Source organism: Rhinichthys klamathensis, unplaced genomic scaffold, assembly GCF_029890125.1.
Source record: "Rhinichthys klamathensis goyatoka isolate OS25496 unplaced genomic scaffold, OSU_Roscu_1.1 h1tg000064l_1, whole genome shotgun sequence".
NCBI lineage: Eukaryota > Metazoa > Chordata > Actinopteri > Cypriniformes > Leuciscidae > Rhinichthys > Rhinichthys klamathensis.
The window spans coordinates 415,631-438,623 of NW_026606607.1; the positions used below are offsets into that span (position 1 = coordinate 415,631).

The following is a 22,993-nucleotide window of genomic DNA, read 5'->3' on the forward strand; positions in this document are numbered from 1 at the left end:
CCCATACTTTCGGAGTAGGCCTATGTATTAAATTCATTGAACTTCTCAACTTTTGTGCTTTCTGTCAAACCGTGTCTGTTGGCAACTGTTACGTAGGCCTACATTAACAAATCTTTAAAGGACATTCGGTCTCAGGTGTTTAAAATCTGTCAGGTCGAGTTTTATCTCTTCAAACCGAAAGGCATTGCTCTATAAGACAAAAAAGCTAATCTGAATGAAATGATGCAGTTACAAATAACTGAATGTCAATTATTCTTTACATTTTTAGACTTTATTTGAGAATACTTAGCATGAGAATAAAGCTAGCTTAATTTTTTTTTTTAAGTTATTGATAATAAACAAGCATCACTGCAGACGCGCTGCATGGGGGCAGCAGAGAGAATGAATCTTGGTCATATTGGGAACCTCAGTGGTAGAAATGTAGGAATATACAGAATAGTCTAATTTAATTGCACAGCTACTACTAGTAATACTGGAATTAATTTATATTAGATTTTATTTTTTTACTAATATTGTATGTTTAAGAATAATAAAAAAAAAATTATTTACTCACTCTCATGTTGTTCCTGCTGCTGCTGTTGTTGTTGTTTTCCATACAAGTCAATAAGGTTCAGTGTTGTTTTTCCTCGGTTTTGCAGGAGTCTAAAGTTCATATAACTTCAAACAGGGCTGTGGCTGGGCTAACTTTGTCCTGTAAGGACTTTTGTCTTATAAAGCCACTTTTATTTTGGAGTTCACTTCAGGGCTTTTAGTTTGCAGTTATTTCCTGTTATTATTTGCACGTGATTTTTTGAAGTATGTAAACATTCTCTGGTAAAGCCCACTTTTGTCTGTATCAATCTGTAAAGAAACATTTTAGTCATTTACATTCCCCAGTCATCAGAGTTTGTGGATCGAAAACAATTTGACAGAATATTAAATATCATCGTGTAAGGCTGTCAGATTAACTTGCATCTCTTGACGATGGAAAAGATAGTTAAGGGTGAGTTATGTTGTTGATAATGTGCAGTATTACGCATTTTAAACATTTATATTTGCAGCCAATATAGATAAAGCGATCTGAGATTCAAATTTGTATTGATATTTACACTTGCAGATATCAGCACTTGTCCATAATGCTGTGTGTGACTCAAAGTATAGTGAGCTTCCTAAAATAGACCTCTAACGTTAGCTCGTTCGAATGAAGTCACTAAACAATTACACTGAATTGAGCTAAATAATGACACTAGTATACATTTATATAAATATGATGGGCAAAAATGCTGCTGACAGCACATCAAAATGCACAAAAACGTGTACGAACATTTTTTCCTAGGTTTTTTTATTTATTATATTAAAAATATTTATCCTTAATTATAATAATACATTTTTAGATTCAATAGTTATACTATAATTCAAAAAATAATCTTAATGGATAATTATATTGAACACACGTTTAATCATTATGAAATCCAGTGATGTCTATTAATGCTATTAACTAGAAGTATTGTCATTAAAGCATTAAAGACACATTTGTCATAGTAAAAACTATTACATATGTTAGATAAACTATCAACTAACATAAAAAAATTAATTCAATGAATGTAGTTTAAAACACATTAGATGTCTTGTTTAATTTGCTACTCCTTTTTAAAATTGTGATATTTTTTTAATGTCACAGTATTTCTTTCGTCACAGATGTTGGTGATATTCAGTCCAGACTGATTGATCACAGGCCGGTCCTGCAAGGTGAAATCAGATACTTCATCAGGGAGTTTGAGGCAGGCCTGCTTTTATTACATTACATTTTTAACACCTTTTATTTTGATACTTGCTTTTAAAATGAATTAATGAAACATAATGGTTGCAACCAAATGATCTGTGACGTACTGACAGCAACCGAATTTACACTACAAATGTTTGTGTTCCCTCAGGAGAAGCGTGCTTTCAGAGAATGCCGTCTACTTGAAAAGCTGAATAAGATGACGTCAGACACTAATGAGCATGATCTGCCGCAGTGCACTGAGAATATGCATGAGAAACTGTGTGACGCTCTCACACGACGTAAGTTTCGTTAGGTATAATAAAGAGTGTGATGAAGTGTCAGACAGAACAGGAAGAGAAAAGGGCCACTGTGTTTGTGTAATAATCTACAGTGGTTGGACATTGCAACTAAAACACCTGTGGCCTGTTGCACGAAGCTAGCTGAACAAAACCTGAGTTTATAAATCCAACCTGGTTTAGATCAGGTTCAGCGGTCTCACAAAGCTCGGTATAAACGTTCTCTGTCAATTTAGGTTTGAGATTAACTTTGAAGCACGTGCACCTGAAAGTGTGACAAGTGTGGCAAACAGCTAGCCTGGGAAAACCCAGACAACTTCCGGCAAATTTAGATTTGCTCTGAAAGTTAGTCTGGCAAAGAGCTCATTCAAGCCCATTTCCAATCCGTCGAAATCGAGGCACCAATCAGAAACGTTGGGGCGGGCTTTACACGATGACGACAGCGCTGGGATTTTGAAGCAGATTTTGTAGCCTACATTACAAAGATGGATGCCGCCGTCGAACATCACTCGTTCGAATCAGCTATCGCGTCTGTTTTAAGCGATTTGAACGTTTCCTTTTTGTTAAAAACCGAGCAAAGAACAACAGTCGGAGATGTTTCTCCGCCGCTCTGCATACGTCATCTCCTTCATCGCTCTGATTGGTTTTAGGTCTATCCGCGACGTCCGTTGGTGACGCCCCTCTGGAAATGATTTGTCTATGACGCTTTGCCAGACCATAACTCAGTTACAACTGAGAATGGTCTGGTTTTAACCAGGCTAGCAAACAGCCAATCACACCGAACATTCTAGAACTTCTCGCTAGAGAGAGACAGTGTAATTCACTTCTCTGCTGAAGATTAAGTGACCATTTAGAAAATTATCATGAAATTAAATGCGTTTACAAGGCAGGAATAAACACTGCTGCTGCAGCGAAAGTTTGAGACTGCAGCTGAAAGGAAATATCTGACTATATCAATGCATGATGTGAATCAAAGAAATAGGCCTAATAATTATAGGTTCACAAATAGCTCAAATTAATACATGTTGTTTAAAAGCATTATATATGAATGCATGTATTATATTTATATTAATTTAAAAGCAAAGTTTAATATTACTTGTCCGACTTCTTCCCACTCCGTTTCGAGCAATTGTTTAATTTATGTTGTTAAAAATCAAATGCTTCTTATTGCCTTTGTTATATGTCACTATATTGCTCGAAATAAAAATTATAATTCTAATTCAAAAACTTGTCAATTAATAGGCTATATTATAAGTAATTATAATTAATATAATACACAAATAAAAATAATTAGCAGCAAAAGATGAGAAATGTTGTCTTTTATCACTATAAACTGCTTTAATTTGGAGCGAGAGATACAGGGGAGTGGCTTTATTGCATCAGATTCATGTCACTGTACTGATTGGTCCAGTTTGGGTCTGCGATCTCTAACCCAGAATAAAACCTGGTCTGGAGCAGGTTAGCCATGTAGCGTAAGTTTCCATGGTGATGAAACCCGCTAAAAACCAATCCACCTTCTTGAGCCCGAAAAAACAGAGTTTGCTCAAACAAATGTTGAACTTCCCTGGGTAGCAACTGAAACCAGCTCTGTGCAACAGGCCACTGGTCTTAGACCACAATAATGTATTAGTATGGTGTAGGGCCTCCTTTTGCAGCCAATACAGCATCACTTCATCTTAGGAACGACAAATACAAGACAGATACACTGGCCAGAGGGATTTTGAGCTATTTCTCTTAGAACAGTCACAATGTGATGATGGTGGAGGAAAACGTTTTTTTGACTTGCTCCTCCAAAATTACCCAAAGTAGCTCAAAAATATGTAGATCCGGTGACTGTGCCGGCCATAGGAGATGTTGAACTTCACTTTCATGTTCATCATGTTCATGTTCATGTTCATCAAACCATTCTGTCTCCAGTCTTGTATTGGTGTATTGTCATCCTCACCTTCAGGCCAGGGTAGAATGTTTGATCCATTAGGTGCACATGGACCTCCAGAATGGTTTGTTAGTCCTTGGTAGTGACGCTCACATAGAGAATGCCATGAAATTGCAGCCCAATTTTAAACAGACATCTCTTTCAGACGGCTTCCACTTGCATCCACAGTTACTCTTGTTGGATGTGGTTTGTCCTTCGTGGAGGTATGCCGACATTATCCTGGATATCGTGGCTTTCGATACACCACAAAGACTCGCTGTCCTAGTCACAGATGAGCCAGCGAGACACGCACCAGCAATTTGTCCTCTTTTGAAGTCTGATATGTATCCCATTATGTTGTGTGGATTGCAATATTTTATGTACAGCTGTGCTATTGCTCTGCTAATTCAACATTCACCCTCTGCACTTACTGATGGAATGTTGAATCGGTGAAGATTGAAACCTCAAACACTATATTGGCCAGTGTTTCAGTTTTATTGTCAACCCCTTTATCTGGCTGTCTGGCTGTCTGAGTGAAATCGTTTTTGTTAAAATAATTAGTGTATTTATGGGAATAATTAACATTGTGTTGACAAGTGCTTTTCTATTTGCAGTTGAAGCAGCGAATCATATGGCGCAGAGGATCCAGCAGAGGGAGCTAGAGGCTGAAGAGGTACATGAGGAAGATAGAAATGCATCATTATATAGGGCGCAACCTAAACTTTGCATAAAGGTAGATCTCCTAATTAGCTTTAGTATTAATTGTTCCTTGAGTAAAGCAGCGTAAACATCCTCTTTATGTATCCGTCCTCGGCGTAAGCAAAACCCTAACCCTAAACTCCTATAACCAACTTTATTTATCAGAAAAAAATCTATTGCCTAAATTGTTTTATTGGACAACATGTATAAAGAATCAAAATGCATGTGCCATGGATAAATAAAAAAAATAGCCTTTGCACGGACAATAATGAAATGATTGTAATTAAACCATATTGTTGATGAAAAATAAAACTGCTAGTTATTATCAATAATGCACTAATGTTTTTGAAAATGAAACATCTTAAATTAATATTACTGTTTCAAATAACAGCATTGTTTGAGCTGCGTGCGCTGAAGCTGAAGAGCTCAATAAACACTGGTTAATTGAAGTACTTTGTTAGCAAGTTAATTAACTCAACGTAACATATCCTATATCAGATTAACCAGATATTTATGCAACATAAACACAATATTACAACTTATACCTGCACATAAAGACGCAAATGCACAAGAAGTTACGTGCTTGTCAGAATGCGTAACTCCTGTTGAGGATGCGCTCTTTCCGTAACAACGTGCTGAAACACGGCAACTAAACCAAAATAATTAAAAACTTTTTATTACAATAGTGTTCTCCTTCAGTCCAAATCATAGTTATTAATGTTGTACATTGCGTGAGCTGAAGTTAAATATGATCACTGGTAAACTGAAGCGCTTTACTACCGCATAGTCTAAGTCTTCTCATTATAATCTATATGACAGACTTACGCTGCACATGTTGGACTTAACTATATTTTCATTTTCGTGATTACAAATATATATAAATATTTCAAGCAATTCATAATGGCGAAAAGTGCACATCTGAAGTGTCCCAGCTGGAGGAAATAATCATGTATTTATCGGCTTTAATATATATGCCTAATTTTCTTATTGAGCAAATAACAATAACTTTAAAAATGAACATATATCGGCCGATACTGATATGGTGGTCGATATATCGTGCATCCCTAGTAATTATGAATTACAAAGGGCGCAGGTACAGAAACACAGGGAAACAATGAAAAAATAACTAAAAGTCCAAAAACAGAACATAAACCGAATTAAACATTTGGGAGAGGTGATATGACAGCAGTGTAGCAGTCTACCGATTTAAATATTTATCTTTGTCTGAAGTATACTGTTTCACTAACTATCTTTAAACATGGAAGGCATTGTACACTGTGTAGTATGCAGTAGCTATATTGCAAACAAAGCGACTATATTTGTTATGGTCAATTGCAAACACATTCTTGTGACAGCTGATTATAAGTAACTGGCATAAGTAACTTGTGTTGATGTGTGTGTGTGATCAGAGCACACATCTTCAGTTGTGTTTGGAGAGGCGGAAGCAGGACTGGGAGGAGTTCCTTAAGGAGCAGTCTCGTCTAAAGGAAGAGGTGGATGAGGAGCACGCTAAAGCTGTGGGCCGACTCAGTGCTCAATATGATGAAATGAAGAAAGACCTGACCAAGTACAGCAGCTTCTGAACCTCAACCTGTGTGTGACTGTTAATGTACTCATGTGTTTTTACTAATGGCATGCCAGTGTAGTCCAATTATTTCCATTTTGTTGATGATGACATTAAATAAATATTTTATACAAAAATGAAAACTCTGTCATCTACTCACTCTCATGAGAGTACTCTTCAACTTACTTTTAAAAAGAGTTCGTATGACAGATGTACTTTAAAATAATATACTTATTAAGTAAATCTTTCATAATTACTTCTACTGTCTTTGAAATATGCTTGCACTGCAGAATGTACTGAAGCATTTATGCTAAACTAAATTTGACTTGAATATAATTTCTGTTGAAACTTGTATAATGTATTTAAATGTATTTGTAATTACACATTTGTAATGAAGTTGCAATTTAATACATTTAAATATATATTAACTTTACATGTAATATCAAATATAATAATACAAATTTAAAATCATAATCATGTACTTTACATGTGTTGCAGTATTTTAGTCAACACATCAAAATAAGTGTCTTTTTTAAACATAGAGATGTAAATACTTTTACGTGTATATCTTTTAATTTTACATTATTACAAAGTTAACTTTTTTAAAAGTGTATGTGTGTAAAGAAATGGTCATGAAAGTACTCTCTTTAAATAAGCGGCCTTTTATATGTTTTTTTTTTAAGTACTGTAGTACTGTACACACACTATTAAGATTTGAAGTACACTACAAGTTCTGGAAAAAGGTGTACACTGAAGTACATCTCTTTTTCACAAGGGAAACCCCTGTGCTGTTATTTTCTTCTGTAAAAAACAAAATGACAATGTGTGAAGAACATACAACTCAACAATATCTGCTAAGCTGAATATGCAGGATGGAGAATGGGATGGGATTTGAGAGTTGCTGGGCAGAGGAAGCTTTCTACTGAAAAATATCTTAAAATTCTCCTTGTATTCAATAGGAAAAAGAAAATCGCATTGGCTTGGAATGACATAAAAGTATATTAACATTCCTTTTGGGCTGAATTTTTCCTTTACAGCCTTGTTGATTTTACAGAAGGTTTTCATCTTGTATTAGGCTATATTTACTTATATTTAATATGTGTCTCCATTAAAGCTTGTGAAATCATATTCAGGTTCAAATTAAACTGCAAATTTGAGTTGTTCAATATGTCTTACTTTCATGAGATCATTCAGTCCGTATAAAAATCTCCATCATGGGACACATGTGCCTCTCAAATCCTTTAAGTTTACATCTAATCATAGGCATTTTCACATCAGTCAGGAACTGTAAGAACCCTCTCATATGACAGTTTTTTTCAGACAGATGTGTTTGTATAAATCTCCTGCATTAAACATGTCGGAATGTGTTTAAGCCATCCGTGCACCTGCTTTAGATTGAGCCCTTGGCCAGAAATCTGTCCTTTCTCCTCACATGTCCCTGTGTTTTCCACACAATAGTAAAGGTCAGACTGCACATTTAATTAATCGGAGCTGCCTTTGACATGGGTGGAGCATTTGGACTGTCAGTTCTTCACAAGCTATAGCTACAGTATGTCCCGAGCATTTACAGACTGCTAATGTTAGCGCAACAAATCTGTTTACTGATCGTCCAGATGTTTTTGTGTGGACGTACCTGTGGAAGATATATTTCAGAGATGAATGAAACAATATTTTGGACATCAACATAAAGCAATGATCAGGAAATTAAATTTAAACATAAACCTGTTTTAGCTTCTTTGAGATGTTTTTGGGTCATGGTGTGGCTTTTCCAGCTTTTAGTACTTTTAGTTATATAAACCAAAATACAATTTAGTTTGCTTCCAATCTCCCATCATTTAAGGAATAAATAAAAACATTCGGTAACACTTTAGAATACTGTTCAGTCATTAATGATTAACTGCAGGAACAAATATGCAATATTAACAATATAGTAACTACTATTAACTAACAAGAAACTCTGATTAAATAATTAGTAAGTAATAGTCGAATGTGGTAGGTCACTATTAGCTAAACAGGAACTACTATTTTTTTTTTTCATACCTCCCAGAGGACTACTTAGAACTACTATATACAGGTTCATAATTAACCTGAATAATGCATAACGTATAATAAATTCTAAAGTGAAGGTAATGGTAATTCAATAGCTAGAAAAACATAATTCATCCAATCACAGTACAACAGCCTCCAGATATGTCTCTACCAGTAGCGCGGGAAGGGGGGTGCTGCGGGGGCTGCAGCCCCCTCGTCATAGCCACAGCCCCTTTGGTGGGGGCTGTGGACTAACATAATATTGTACTAAAAAACGTGGGGGGAAAAATGAAAATAGACATGCTGTGTTTGAGTGTTCAAGCTACGGAGAAAATGAAATAAAGTTTGAATTTGTCATGCTTAGTTTGTTCCGATCAGAGCATGTGAGCGGAGAGCGCATTTCTGAATCCCTCCGCTCGCTCATTCCGCTCAGGGTCGCGCGCTCAACCCAGAATGGCCTGCTGGTTCGAAAATATGTGGAATAAGGGCTGCCTCCGACTAAAGTTTTCTTCTAGTCGATTAGTAGTTGTTCATTTTAGCCACTGTGGACACATCGCCCCTTTATATTGATGTAATTACTTAAATAGGCTACACGCCCGCACTCATAAACCTTGCCACAAAGAACCGGCGAAAGTAATGATTATTAATGTGTCAAAAATAGCAAGGAGACATTTAATTGTTTATTAATTAACAGGTGTTTTCTGTGTCGCTGCAAAGATGAAGTTATGCGGACTCGCCATGAACGCCAGAGAGAAATGCACATTTGATTACATAATCAGAGAGTAGGCCTAGTCTATTTCTTTTCGTTTTGAATAGTTTCGTTTAAAAGAAGACATTTCAAGCTAATAGATATCCTATATTTATAAAATCTGTGAGGCACAAGCTGAGTTTCGGCGCCCTCCAGTTTACCTGCAATGCAAGTGATCACCGGCGCCTTACATTGTCTGCTATATTTGCTTCTTATTTAGCTATTAAATACAGGCAATTGTTTGATAAAACATATCAAAATTAAGATACAATTTATACTAAACGAAAATATTTTTAAAAGAGTCTTTCTACAACAACAACAATAAAAAAACTTAGTGAAGGTAAAAATCATGTCTTACCCACTCCTCGTGACATGTCTCCAGACATTTTGGGTATTTCATGATCTCATGTATCATGTCTTTCTCACGCTGCGCGCTCACTTTCATAATCAACATTGATTAAATAAAAAATAACATTAGCCTATAATATTTAAACATAAATATGAAACTAAATATGTTTTCTTTAATGGCTACAACATATACAGAGAAATGTCATGTCTTGTCGTCAGCCATAACACAATGACGTCACATATTTTCCAACCCAGCCCTCAGCCCCCCTCGCATGAAACAGCTTCCAGCACGCCTGGTCTCTAGTGCTGTCATGTCTATTAACTAAATATGAAATGCTGTGTAATTGACAGACCACTGGTTAGTAGTGTTTGCTATATTACTCATAATTAGGGTTAATGATTTTCAAAGTAATATCTATGGCGTTAGAACAATGACAACATGTTTTTAATTGTAATTTTGTAAATGTTAATTCTGGATTTGACATTTAACAAAAACTAAATTGTTTTCTTGTGGTGTATAAAAAAAAAAAGTATTTCAAAATGGCAGATTTTTCCCTAGGTTTTTAGAGGTGAAATGAGCTGCACTATTAATTATTAGCGGTCACATTAGCAAGCAACTGAACTGGGCTTGGAATATGTCAGTCTTTGGCTTTGTCATTCTTCATATCCGAGGTTTCTCTCAGACCAGGGCTATAGAGTTCCCATTGGCATTTACACATCGAGTGTGAGATATTTGCAGAGGCAGATATTTTGAGGTTGTCTCCTCCATGGCAAATCAGAGTCAGTCATTGGCAGCTAATGAGGAGTGACACCGCAGAAACATGGACCTGCCTCGCCAACAAGGCACCTTTCATCTGCGCCTGTTTGCTATTGCAGCTCCGCTTGAGAAAAGAAAATAGACAGAAAATACTGGAAAGGTAAAAAATAAAATATAACAAAAACACTGTGGATGTACAAATCCCAAGAGTGTGATTATGGCTCTTTAGCTATTTCTGTAGGCCAATTTAAACGTCTCTATGGAAATTATGCTATTGTGAAGCAGCTGCACCATCACTTTGCAGCTATATATGTGTCACGGTGTGCGGCTGTAAGCGCACAGTGCAGGAGATTCAGAGAAATTAAGTCATAAATTAAGGAAACAACGCCTTTGTGTGTTATCGGAAATTTTCTCCTTCCCACTTTTGAAGTTGTGATTACGAGCTTGTCGCATTCAAGTGCTTTGTTGTCGGAAAGAACAGGAATCATGGAGGACACCAGGTTTATTCAATTTATTATGAAAATCTTATTAAAGCCAAAATTACATTTAGCGTCCCATTCATTTACAACCATATAAACATTCACCACACTAGATAGTCCGCTTGCAGGTGATTCTGGAATTTTGGTCAAATATAGGCTATTTTCACTGTGTATAAAACATACAATATGCTTCAAATGATTATTCATATTTGTAAATATGCACCACTTTAACGACAAGACAAGGTGATGTAGCTGTTCTGGAAAAAAGTAATGAAGAAGCAATCATTCACCCCTCCGCCATGTTTAAAGTTTATTGCCTGCCCAACTCGGGAACTTGGAAATCAAAATTATCCCAGAGCTTCCCAGTGCTAAAAACAACTTGGGAGGGCGTTCATGTCCATTTTTAGGAAACTCATAATTCCGATAGCACGTAAAGGCAGCATTAAGAACAAAATTAACTGGAACAGAAACAGGTGCGTGTTTAATCAGAAACCATGGAAACTAATAATGAACAGGAACACTGATAAAAGGGACAATTAAACCAAAACACAATTAAACTAAACAGATTTAAACATACCCCTGACAATGTGATGGAATATGCATTATTGACGCATCATAAATTCCTACTTTGCATGTTTTTTCTCAGTCCACCAGGAAACAAAGTTGTCTTTGACAATATATGTGCTTGACTAAAGAACTAAACCATTAAGTTAGACGATGTGTTGCATTGTAGTTCCTTGTAAAAAGACACTCATTTGGTGCTGTTTTGGGGTGAGTAAATAGGGGCTTTTGCACCAAGTATTTATAGGAACTTAGGAACTAGCCATCAGGGTGGTTCTCCAAGAAGTAAATATTCCCTTAGGGCCATTTTCCTGGTTGCATTCGCACCGTCAGTAGGAACTCTGAAATGACGTAAGTCGTGCTTGTTGTTGTGACATTTATTTTGGCGACGCGGCGGACATCTATTTTGATGCTGCTGAGAACACCAGAGCCTGAGCACACAGTGCTTCCATTCTCCGTCTTCATTAGTTTACAATCTGTTTAACAGTCCTAATATGTTATTATATAGAACTGTTATACAAAGAAAGTAAACAGTATATGAAGTATTATTTCATATACCACACGTTTGCTGTGTGGTTGATGCCCAATGTCGCTAGCTGAGCAGAAATACATTATCATGTTTCGCTTGGTCCCCTCAAATTTGCGTTGGATTTTCTCCTTAGCCGAATGATTAAGAGAGAAATCCATCTATCACCGTTTTCCTTGTTTGTAGAGTTAGTTTGTGGAGTAAATATATAGGCTAATCTGTGTATCTACACAGCTTTTTAAAAAATGATAGGAGTTAGCATTTTAGCACTTCCGGTTTCATTATCCCAAAGTCAATGGGTGAAATACATCAGTTTTACCCCACTCGTGATTTTTTTTAAGATATTATGTGTCTTGAAAAAGGTGGTTGCTGACAAGTGGCTAAATGGGACCACAGAGGCTCTCGAGGAGATTAAACGTCATCACAGCGAACAGGTGACTCAGTCCACATTTACAACATAGTTATGCTTATAATTGTGCATTTATAAACTATTCTAACTCAAACTTTCTGGGAAAATGTTTTTAGATAAAAACTGAAAGAGTTTTCGGAAGCAGACGTTTAAGCCGTGGGACTGTGATGTACTTCGTTATCGGGTACTTCAGCCATTAGCTCTAGAAACTATGAAAAGGTTCCTCCGGTGCGAAAGCCCCTTATCATGTCAGAATTTTAAGTGAACAATTCCTTTAATTTTGAGTTCCCCAAAGAACATTTCAGGAAAAGTTCTTAAAAGAAGAACATTTAAACAATCTGAAGAACTTTTTTCTACCATAAAGAACCTTTTGTGTAATGGAAAGGTTCTATGGATGTTTAAGGTTCTTCATGGAACCACTGATGCCAATAAAGAACCTTTATGTTTTGGAGTGCAGGCTATTGGAGGGCCAAAATAACAGGGGTCAACATACATCAGCATTGTGCGTCAATGTGTTAGATTGATGTTGTTTGGAACAAAGACTCTATCCCCTCTGCCTGTTCACCCCAGAGGAAACCTCCCTCCTTTTTCAGTGGCTTGCACAGGAAGCAGCATTTGAAGCAATCATTTCCTCTCTGCAGCGCTCAAGATAGACCCTCTATCCGAAAAGATGAGCATGAAGTATAGAGCACGACCGCTGGAGTTTATCAGAGCAAGTCCCTCCGCACCAGCAGCACAGGAACACAAGCTTGTTTTTCGTCTACTCTCTATCAGTTTCTCTGAGTCCTTCCTGTTTTTGAGGGAGCGTGGTGATCCCGGCCGGGGAGCTTAGCACCCTGCCAACATAAATTATGTGGGGAAAGGCATTGAGAACCAGAGAACACAGTGGAGACAAGGTCAAGAAAATGTCTGATCACAGGAAGATGGACATTCGTCCAAACAAAGGAACATCCATATAGCTACTTGGTAGAAGGGTACATGTTGACCGGTCATTCACTTACGAAACCTGTAACCCCTTAACCGCACTGACCCACCATCATACCCAGTATGGCCTCAAAGGGCTGCAAGATATAGATCAGTGTTGGTAAGCAATTACATTAAAATTCTCTCTCTCTCTCTCTTATATGAAGCATTGGTTAGTTTGAACCTGTTAAAAAAATGATTCATTTCAATTGAGTCCACAGACAAATGTCTGCAATTTAAGTCTTATTTTATTGCAGTGATACACAAAAAATAATATTAGAATATTTCAGAAAATAATGTAATACAGTATATAGTTAAATGTTGAGAATTGTAGAGTCTTTGTTCCAAACAACATCAATCTAACACATTGACGCACAATGCTGATGTATGTTGACCCCTGTTATTTTGGCCCTCCAATAGCCTGCACTCCAAAACATAAAGGTTCTTTATTGGCATCAGTGGTTCCATGAAGAACCTTAAACATCCATAGAACCTTTCCATTACACAAAAGGTTCTTTATGGTAGAAAAAAGTTCTTCAGATTGTTTAAATGTCAGTTGTAGAGCGTTCCAATGCTCTACAACATTTTCTGGTGTGGTCATCCAGACGACCATCATCCGATGCATGGAGTCGGCTTTGCTGTGCGGAACACCCTGCTGTCCACCGTCTCTCAACCAACTGCTTTCTCTCCACGCCTAATGTCCATGCGGATGTCACACTCAGCTGGCTTTCTCACTCTCCTCTCTGCCTATGCACCCACTCTTGGCACGACCCCTGAGGACAAGGACGCCTTTTATGCCCAAGTTAGCGAGGTCATTCGTTCCGTCCCGGCCGGGGAGGATTTAGCTCTGCTTGGGGATTTCAACGCCAGAGTTGGAGGGGATGTCACTGCCTGGAGGCCGATCTTGGGTCATTTTGGGATTGGTAGCATCAATGACAACGGCCAACGTCTCCTTGAGTTGTGCGCTGCTTATGGCCTATGCTTACCGGGTTCCTTCTCATCTGGAACTATCAGATCCAAAGTTACCTGGATGCATCCCCGGTCCAAACACTGGCATCAACTTGATCACATTATTGTCAGGAGGCGCCAACTCAACGCTGTCAAGAGGTACAGGAGTATGCACTCTGCAGACTGTGACACCGACCACGCTCTTGTCCGTTGCACTCTAAAACTCACCCCAAAGAAGATTCACAGTGCCACTCCAAAGCCCACTCCAAAGCTAAACATTGAGCTGATGCAGAAACATGAATACGTGGCAAGTTTCCGTGCGCGTATGGAGGGCCTTCCCTTCAGAGTTGACGGCACTCCTGAAAACATCTGGGCTGAGCTAAGAGGTTCCATGACGGAGGCTGCATCTGAGCTCTTCGGCCTTTGTAGAAGGAAACAGCCGGATTGGTTCCTTGCAAGCTCTGCTATTCTGCTCCCGGCCCTAGCTGTCAAGCGTGCTGCCCGTCTCAGTGTTCTCCAAGACAGAAATGACTCCACCATTGCTCACTATCGCAAGGCCAGGAATGACGTCAAGCGTCTCACACGCCAGGCCTGCGCGCAGTACTGGCAGGACCTCAGTGAGAAGGTAGAACGGTGTGCAAGAACTGGGGACATGCGAGGCATGTACAGTGGCATCAATGAGGCACTGGGTCCTACAGCGAAAAAAACAGCACCTCTGCTAGCCACTGATGGCGCCATTGTCAACGACCTTCCAGGCCAGCTTGGTAGATGGGTAGAGCATTACAGTTTGCTGTATGGCACTCCTGTGGACGCCGACTTGAACGCTGTCTCTGCTGCTGTACCACAACTACCTGTCCTCAAAGAGCTGGATACGGAGATCTCAACAATGGAAATAGAGCGCGCGATTGCAGCACTAAAGAATAACAAGTCACCAGGCAGTGATGGAATTCCAGCGGAGCTGCTGAAGTGTGGCGGGGCAGTGCTGGTCAGGCGGCTTTACTGCCTGTTTCAATGCTGTTGGCAGAACAAATGCATCCCTAGCGAACTCAAGAATGCCAACATCGTCACTCTTTATAAAAATAAGGGTGACAGGCAGGACTGCAACAACTACAGAGGCATCTCGCTCCTTAGCCTTCCGGGAAAATGCCTTGCCCGCGTAATTCTTCCAAGACTGCAGCGCGTTGCTGACCAGGTGCTGCCGGAGAGTCAGTGCGGCTTCCGTGCTGGTCGTTCGACCTTGGACACGATTTTCTCGGTACGCCAGCTTCAGGAAAAGTGTGCGGAACAGCAACGCCCATTGTACATGGTGTTTGTCGATCTGACTAAGGCTTCCGATTCTGTGAGTCGCTCTGGTCTCTTCCACGTTCTGCAGCGACTCGGTTGTCCAGCAACTCTTTTGGCAATACTCCAAGGCTTCCATGATGGGATGCGGGCAACCATACAGTTCAACGGTGCCCGCTCAAATGAGTTTGATGTCTGCTGCGGAGTAAAGCAAGGGTGTGTCCTCGCACCCACCTTGTTTGGCATCTATTTCTCGGCTGTGCTGCGACGGGCGTTTCCTGATCCGGTTGGGGTTATGCTGCACACCAGGTATGATGGCAACTTCTTCAGCTTGGCTCGTCTGAGGGCCAGAACCAGGGTGAAGTGTGTCCTTGTGCGTGAGCTGCTTTACGCAGACGACGCTGCATTCGTTGCTCACACTGAACAAGAAATTCAGGAGATGTGCAATTCTTTTGCTGCTGCCTGCAAAGAGTTCGGCCTTACCATAAGCCTCAAGAAGACAGTGGTGATGGCTCAGAACGTTCCTGCTCCCCCTCACGTCACCATCAATGGCACAGTGCTGTCGGTTGTCGAGAAATTCATCTACCTCGGCTCAACCTTGACAGCAAACAACAGCCTCGATGCTGAACTGAATACCAGGATCGGTCGTGCCTCAACAACCTTTGGGCGGCTTCAGTCTCGTGTCTGGAACAACAGCCACCTTTCTCTCAAAGTAAAGGTGCGCGTATATGAGTCCTGTGTGCTCTCCGTTCTGCTATATGGAAGCGAAACGTGGCCTACATACCGGCGGCAGGAGCACAAGCTTAATGCTTTTCACTTCCGTTGCCTACGACAGATCCTTGGCCTGTCATGGCAGGATCGGGTCCCGAACACCACCGTGCTGAAGCTCACTAACAGCAGTGACATGTACACCGCGTTCCGGAGGAGGCGTCTCAGATGGATCGGCCATGTACGTCGTATGCCAGATGAACGTCTCCCAAAGTCCATCTTCCATGGGGAGTTAGCTGTGGGACACCGCCCTCGTGGCCGACCCAAGCTCCGCTTTAAGGATGTCGTCAAGCGGGACATGAATGTCTTTAACATCAACCCTGCCCAATGGCATCACCTTGCGGAAGACCGGGCAGCTTGGCGGTCTGCACTGACAGAGGGCACGATTCAGTCCTGTTATGCTTACACCAGCTTTTGCTCAGAAAGACAGCATGCTAGACACCGTTCAGATCGGCGCTTGCGCTGCAAAAGGCCTTGATGAGTTAAATGTTGTTATTAATTACTACTAGTGCAAAGTGCCCGTGCAAAATCAGTTTTTGTGTGTGTTTTTAGTAATTGTTGGTTTGGTGTGTTTGAGTGCTCATTGTTACAATCACATAGCAAAAGTTCAGTGACATTTAAAAAAAAAAAAAGCATGAAAGAGACTTTGAACGCATTGAATAGGATGTGTTTAGTTGGTGAATAGCATAGCTATTAAACAGCGATAACGTTAAGAGCACCAGAATGAAATATAATATTCAGAAGTAAACAGCGTAGCTAACTTACAGATTCAGTTAACATCCACAAATGAATGACCGCAGTCGATTACTGGAGCAAGCTACAGAGTGAACTCCGAAAAAATACTACGTTTGAGCAAACAGTTTATGAATAGGCTACTACAAATTATGGCCGTGAATAAAATATATTATTCAGAAGTAAACAGTGTAGCTGACTTAATGTTTAGCTGACAGAGTGTAAGAATGTTTATTTTTAAACCACAACCTTCTAAACATCTTCAATGTGTGCTGCTTTTACCGATATATTTACCGATATATATTTTTTTCATTTCTAATCCAAACAACGTCATGCCCATAGCAAGACACCTGTCAAGTTTGAAATCCATCGGACAGGCAGACAGAGAGACAGACGTTCCTGTAATTTATAGATAGATGTTACTGAAAAAAAAATGGTTTAGGATTTACTTTGAAAACATTTTCTCTTAGAAATTGCCAGTGAATTTAAAAAAATAATTACAAAGAAACAACATGTAACACACTGAATTGTATTATGACATTTTGATGTAGTAAGACTGAAATAGTATTCTAGTCTTGTAAATATAGAGGGCCCTATCTTGCACCCGGCGCAAATGACTTTGTACACTGACGCATGTATCATTCCTATTTTGCACCTGCGCAAAGCGGACTTTTCCCTCCACAGACACACGTCGGTTAACTAAGAAATACACTTGCGCTCCCCGGGGCGGTTCAGCGCAAAGAGGAGGCGTGTTCCAGCGCAAACTTTCCCTCATGCTATATTGCTGTTCTATAAAACAATTGCGCCACTGACCAGAAAAAACCTAGTCTAAAGTCAGTGGCGCGTTGCGCGTTGTTCATAATGCTATTTTAAGGGCGCATGCTTGACCATAATCAATGTAGCGTGTGCACAACGCGCATACACTTTGATTCTCTCATCTAAGCAGCAGTTTTCATTTTTGCAAATCATACATTATTACGATAGATAGATAGATAGATAGATAGATAGATAGATAGATAGATAGATAGATAGATAGATAGATAGATAGATAGATAGATAGATAGATAGATAGATAGATAGATAGATAGATAGATAATTTATTATAAAAGCATATGTAGCTTACACATTTACCCAAATTATCATACGCCTGTTTAACAGAAGTTAATTTGGGTGGGTTTCTCCATCCCCAATGTCACTTCTCTGTGTTTTACGGCCCTGACGAGAACGTTGCTCTCCTCGGCTGTGAACCGCTCCGGGCGCGCGCCTGGCTAATCCGTCGTTATAATAGGAATCCGCTTTAGAACAAGCGCGCCTGCTCTTAAAGGGAATGTGAGATGATGCTCTGATTGGTTTATTTCACGTTATGCCCAAACCACACCTATGAATAATGAAGCTACTTCAGACCAACCCCTTTTAGATTTGCACCTGGCGCAAGAGGCATTTATCCCGCTGGGAAAATAGCAACAGCGCCGGGATCCGCCCACAAACTTACTTGCGCTTTGACACTTGCGTTTCAGATCGTTAAAATAGGGCCCATAATCTTTTTTTTATATGAATACAGTTGGTCATGGAAAGTCTTGTGGAAATGTGATTTTTCGAAGAATACAATGTAATTATCATATAAACAAAGTAATACCTTGGTACTTTTTATTATCTTCCAAAGCTTTTGATGTTTTGATATCTGGGAATTTCAGCTTTTGGTCTGTTTACAAACAACAACAAGATAGATAATAAAGACTTATATTTGGAATCATTTGGCATGCTGACTTTCTCAGCTCTTTCACACCACAGTAAAATCACACAATCTGACCCAAGAAACCCTTTTGTGTTCAATTGGCTCTGAACACTTAACAGGACCCCTGGCACTGCTTAATGTGCACTGTTAACTTGCTAAATTAAAAAGTGCACTCATCATCTGAGAGAAAAGCCACCAGGACAGGGGAAAAGAAACTGAAAAGGGGAGGGGGGAGGTTTTTTTAAGTGTTATTGTTCCTGCAGCAGAGGGTATTAATTTTAAGAGGCTATTCATTATAAGGTATTTGAGCTTGCCATTCACTCTACCTCTATTGTGTCTCTCTATAGCAATAGCAAATATGAGCCTCTCCAAATGAAAACAGCAGTGAGAGGTGGGCTGTGACCAGCTTAATAACTCAGCATTACTGCACTACAGGGTTCTTGAATGGTCAGTAAAACAGGTGTTGAAATAAATTCTTTGGCAGTGGCAAACGTTCACCCTGAGAGCATGTGAAAGAGATGAGAGATCTAGCAGGGGGTGTCCGGGCTGTCGAGGGAATTAAGGTCAACGTGAAATCAAAAATGACCTTATTTCTTTTTATTCTATGATGTCTAAAATGACTTCTAATTAAATTTGGAAAAAGTTAAATTCATATGAGACTCTTGCTTACAACAAAAACTATTTTTTTTATCAAAATCTTCAAGTCACTATGAAATCATAATGGGGAATTTCTCACTTTTTTATGGAATATTGCAGTGTTTATTATACATTATTCATCGGTGCACATAATTGAAAAAAGAAATGTATGTACCCTTACTCCCTATTTACACCAGACAAGAGTGGTGTGATGCGACAAGACGCAACAAAAGCAAATAGAGCCCATTATAATCAGTGATGCTATACACTGGATTATACAAAATACACAAATTCCTGACAGTAAACTGATGACCTGTTCTATTTTGATACGAAGAACAAATGGATTGCAATTCTGTCAGGTCCATTAAAGGCACACTGTGGAACTTTTCAACCTTTATAATATATTACCAAAACCCATTGAGATGGTACATCGACTTACAATAGGTTGAATGACACGTCTGCCGTAGCCTGAAGGTGTCTGTATCGCTTTTCCTAGCACTATGTAACTTCGGGTTTCGGGTAGGAACCCGAGCACAAAAAGAACTACAAAATTCAACCGCTTTACGGCATACGTCACTTCCCCCACCACCCACAACTTCCTCAGATTCTGACGTGAGTGCTCAACTCGCGTTTGATTGCCGTCTGTATGTTTTCGTCATGGCCGAACCAACAGCTACAAGGAAGAAGGCAAAGGTTTTGTCAGAGGACACAAAAAAGAAAAGAAAAAGCATAGTGACAAATGTAAAGCCAGGACGAGGATCACCATTGGTCCAGCGTTCGCTCGCTGGCGTGAGCTACAGGAGGAGGAGGGGTGCCCGACCGATGCTGACGCTTGCCTGCACACAAATGCCGTTTCCAAGGTGACCCAGATAAATCATATAAGTAGTGTAGTATTTTCTGGTATTCCGGCCACAGCCGATGGTGTTATGAGTGTAATAAAATGCCCACAGCCCATTGTTCATTTCTACACACAAACACAGCCCGCCACAGTGCAGGGCTCGCACAAATAGTCGACTCATGTCAAATGTACATTAAATGTAGTGAACGTGCCCACGACTCAGTGCCCACAAACACTACACACAACATGTCCCACGGTTTCTGTAAAACGAAACCAACACACATAAGTTACAGTCAGCTCAGGCCGACGGTGTTTTTAGTGCAGTAGAAATGTGCCCGCCGTCCCGCGCCCACATTCACTCACAGACATGTTAGCACTAAGCCCCACGGGGCTCGCCCCGCTCGCTCTCTCTCAGCAGACTGCTATAACCCCTCATTTACACTGCACACGTCTGCGGCGCATTACGGCTGCGACACGGTTTTATTCCGTCCTTCACACAGTGCCAACTCACTTCCGGGAAGCTTCTGAAACGCGCAGCTTCGCGGCCGGTGTAAACACACGCATTGACTAGAATGGCCGCGATCAGCTCCGGTAGCCGTGTCGCAGCCGTAATGCGCCGCAGACGTGTGCAGTGTAAGGGAATCGAGCGCGGCAAGGCTGCCCGCCTCAAACACTGCACACAATCTAAAGACACGGGAGGCTGACCCACTGTCTATGGGCTGACCGGTTGATTGTTTGTTGACTTTTGCGACAGTGCTGCGGAGCTTGTGGCCTCTAGGGACGCTAGACGTGAAAGTTACAGGTCGAGCGCCACTAGTGGCCAAAAGTTCCGCGGTGTGCCTTTAAGTCAAGAACACACAGACAAAAAAATAATTTAAGAATTTTTATTGAATAGATTGCAAACAAGTTGATGTTCCTGAATTAAAATTTGGCGGTATGGCTCTGTTCAGGGAGTCCTCTGACCTTTCATGAGCACCATGAAATAGCAGAGAGTCAGAGGACAGCAGCAGCAGCATTAGGGAACGCTCACACAGTTTTAGACTGTGAGAGCTAGAATATCCCCCTGTGAACAGAGCAGGCAACATGACATAAGCAAATGCCATGTTATGCATAAGGAGGAGCTGGGGAGGTGGCGGGCAGCAGAAGTGAGCAGCGAGCCAGCAGAGCGAGCAGCAAGCATGTATAAGCAAGGTGAATGAGCTTTAAATAGGGCGCCTTGTTTGAGCTTTGGCCATTGAGCAGCGAGGGGAGTTAATCAGCTAATGCAGCTCAGCTGGAGCAGATCAGCTGACGGGACAGTGTTGATAGCAAAGCATTAGCAGCGTCTTGACTACCTGGCCTGCCAGAACTGACGCTGACGCTCAATCTGTCGCTTTATTGCATCCTGTATAGACACGGTTTTGTGATCTTTAATCAAAATAATGTATGAGCTCACTATTGGCCGAATAGGCTAGTAATAGGCTCACTATTGGCCGACGCTGGTCATGTGTGTGATGCGTGTGACGTACAACCTAGAAGCGGTGCGCAGTTACACTCCGCGAAATCTCGAGGCCCACAAAGAAATGAATAGTTGAATAAAGTCGTTATTTTTGTTTGTTTTTTGCGCACAAAAAGTATTCTCGTCGCTTGATAAACTTAAATATAGTTGATAGATTAAACTTAAAGATACTGTTGTCACTTGGGCTATTTTAACGAGGTCTTTAACTTTTCTGGGCCGGCAAGTTTCGATCCCTTAGAAGCCAATGGAGGAGTGATCCAGCTCTCAGATTTTATCAAAAATATCTTAATTTGTGTTCCGAAGATGACCGAAAGTCTTACGGGGTTGGAACAACATCAGGGTGAGTAATTACTGACAGAATATTCATTTTGAGGTGAACTAACCCATACCCACTACGCCTTACTGAACAAATGCCTGTTCAAAAAAGGGGCATGACGACCATGCCCAATGACATTCCACCTCCATCATCCGGAGGGAGCCAATGAAATTGAGTGGCTTCTTTCTCCATCATTACGAAAAGACTTGCCAGGGAATTACACTTGTTAGCCAATTGGCCCTATCAGCTAGTGATTACCCAGTCCTATAGTTTCTAATGAGGAGACATAGACTCTACCTCTGCCGAAGTACTGGCAGAGAAGGCAGAGAGTGGGTCACAATGGTGTATAGTCCACCTTTATACTCTGCTCCTTCCATTGTTTTGTGAACTGCTAGGAAACTGCGTTAAAGCAACACCAAGGAACTTTTCCTCTGCAGTCGCCCTACAGGTTGGAAGCGGAATTGTCCATTACCGCTGTCGTAAATAATTTAGCCTACCGCAGCCTACTGTCGCACGCATGCTCGTTGTTTATCCAGCACCGGCTTTGGAATGAACGATGTCCACAGACAAGGTAGAGTATGTTGCATGTTTTCATGAAAGTATGATGTATCGCGACATCAGAAATGAAGAAAAACAAAATAATGACTATTGTAACGCTTGACGTAAAGCAAGTCAAATTTGTAGTTTTCTTATGTCTCATTAGAACTACAGAAACTCGACCCGATCTGGCAATCTTACATAGCGTGGTTATAGCACATATAGGACCGCAAAGCGGAGGCATAAGTGCTTTTTACCCTGTTACGACTTGATGAACTGAAACGATTTTGGAAACATTATTTTAAGGTAAAAAATCGTACTCAGTGTTGCTTTAACATAGCAACTATGTCCACACTCCTCCAAACCATTCTGGAGGGGCGACCATGGGCGTAGGTTTGGTCTCAGCTTTGGTGGGGACATCCCCCCTCCCCCCAGAGGAAACGCTCATTGAGTCTTCCAGGAGCAGATTTCTTTCCACTAACCAGTTTAAATTAAGTCTGGCCGTGGCATGGGTCACAACGTTCAGCAACTTCTCATACACGGGTGTGAGGGAGAAGGCAGGCTCACTGGACACTGCTGGTGGTAGATCCTTTTCCTATTTAGCACCTAAACTTCGGAACAGTCTTCCTAACATTGTCCGGGAAGCAGACACACTCTGTCAGTTTAA

The 22,993-nt window shown here is 40.4% G+C and overlaps 1 protein-coding gene across 1 annotated transcript; it reads left to right on the forward strand.

Moving 5' to 3' along the window:
- Positions 1-819: 819 nt before the first annotated feature.
- On the forward strand, positions 820-6,368 carry bloc1s5 (biogenesis of lysosomal organelles complex-1, subunit 5, muted). The gene is made up of 5 exons (XM_056249798.1): positions 820-982; positions 1,678-1,760; positions 1,914-2,043; positions 4,570-4,628; positions 6,064-6,368. The coding sequence occupies exons 1-5, from the start codon at positions 964-966 to the stop codon at positions 6,235-6,237; spliced, it is 465 nt and encodes a 154-aa protein (XP_056105773.1). The 5' UTR covers positions 820-963; the 3' UTR covers positions 6,238-6,368.
- The last annotated feature ends 16,625 nt before the right edge of the window (positions 6,369-22,993 follow it).

Bases quoted from the DNA above. Each gene is read 5' to 3' on its own strand.
- bloc1s5 (XM_056249798.1), top strand. The intron at 1,761-1,913 runs GCAGGCCTGCTT...GTGTTCCCTCAG, and splicing joins ACTTCATCAGGGAGTTTGAG to GAGAAGCGTGCTTTCAGAGA. The intron at 4,629-6,063 runs GTACATGAGGAA...GTGTGTGATCAG, and splicing joins GGGAGCTAGAGGCTGAAGAG to AGCACACATCTTCAGTTGTG.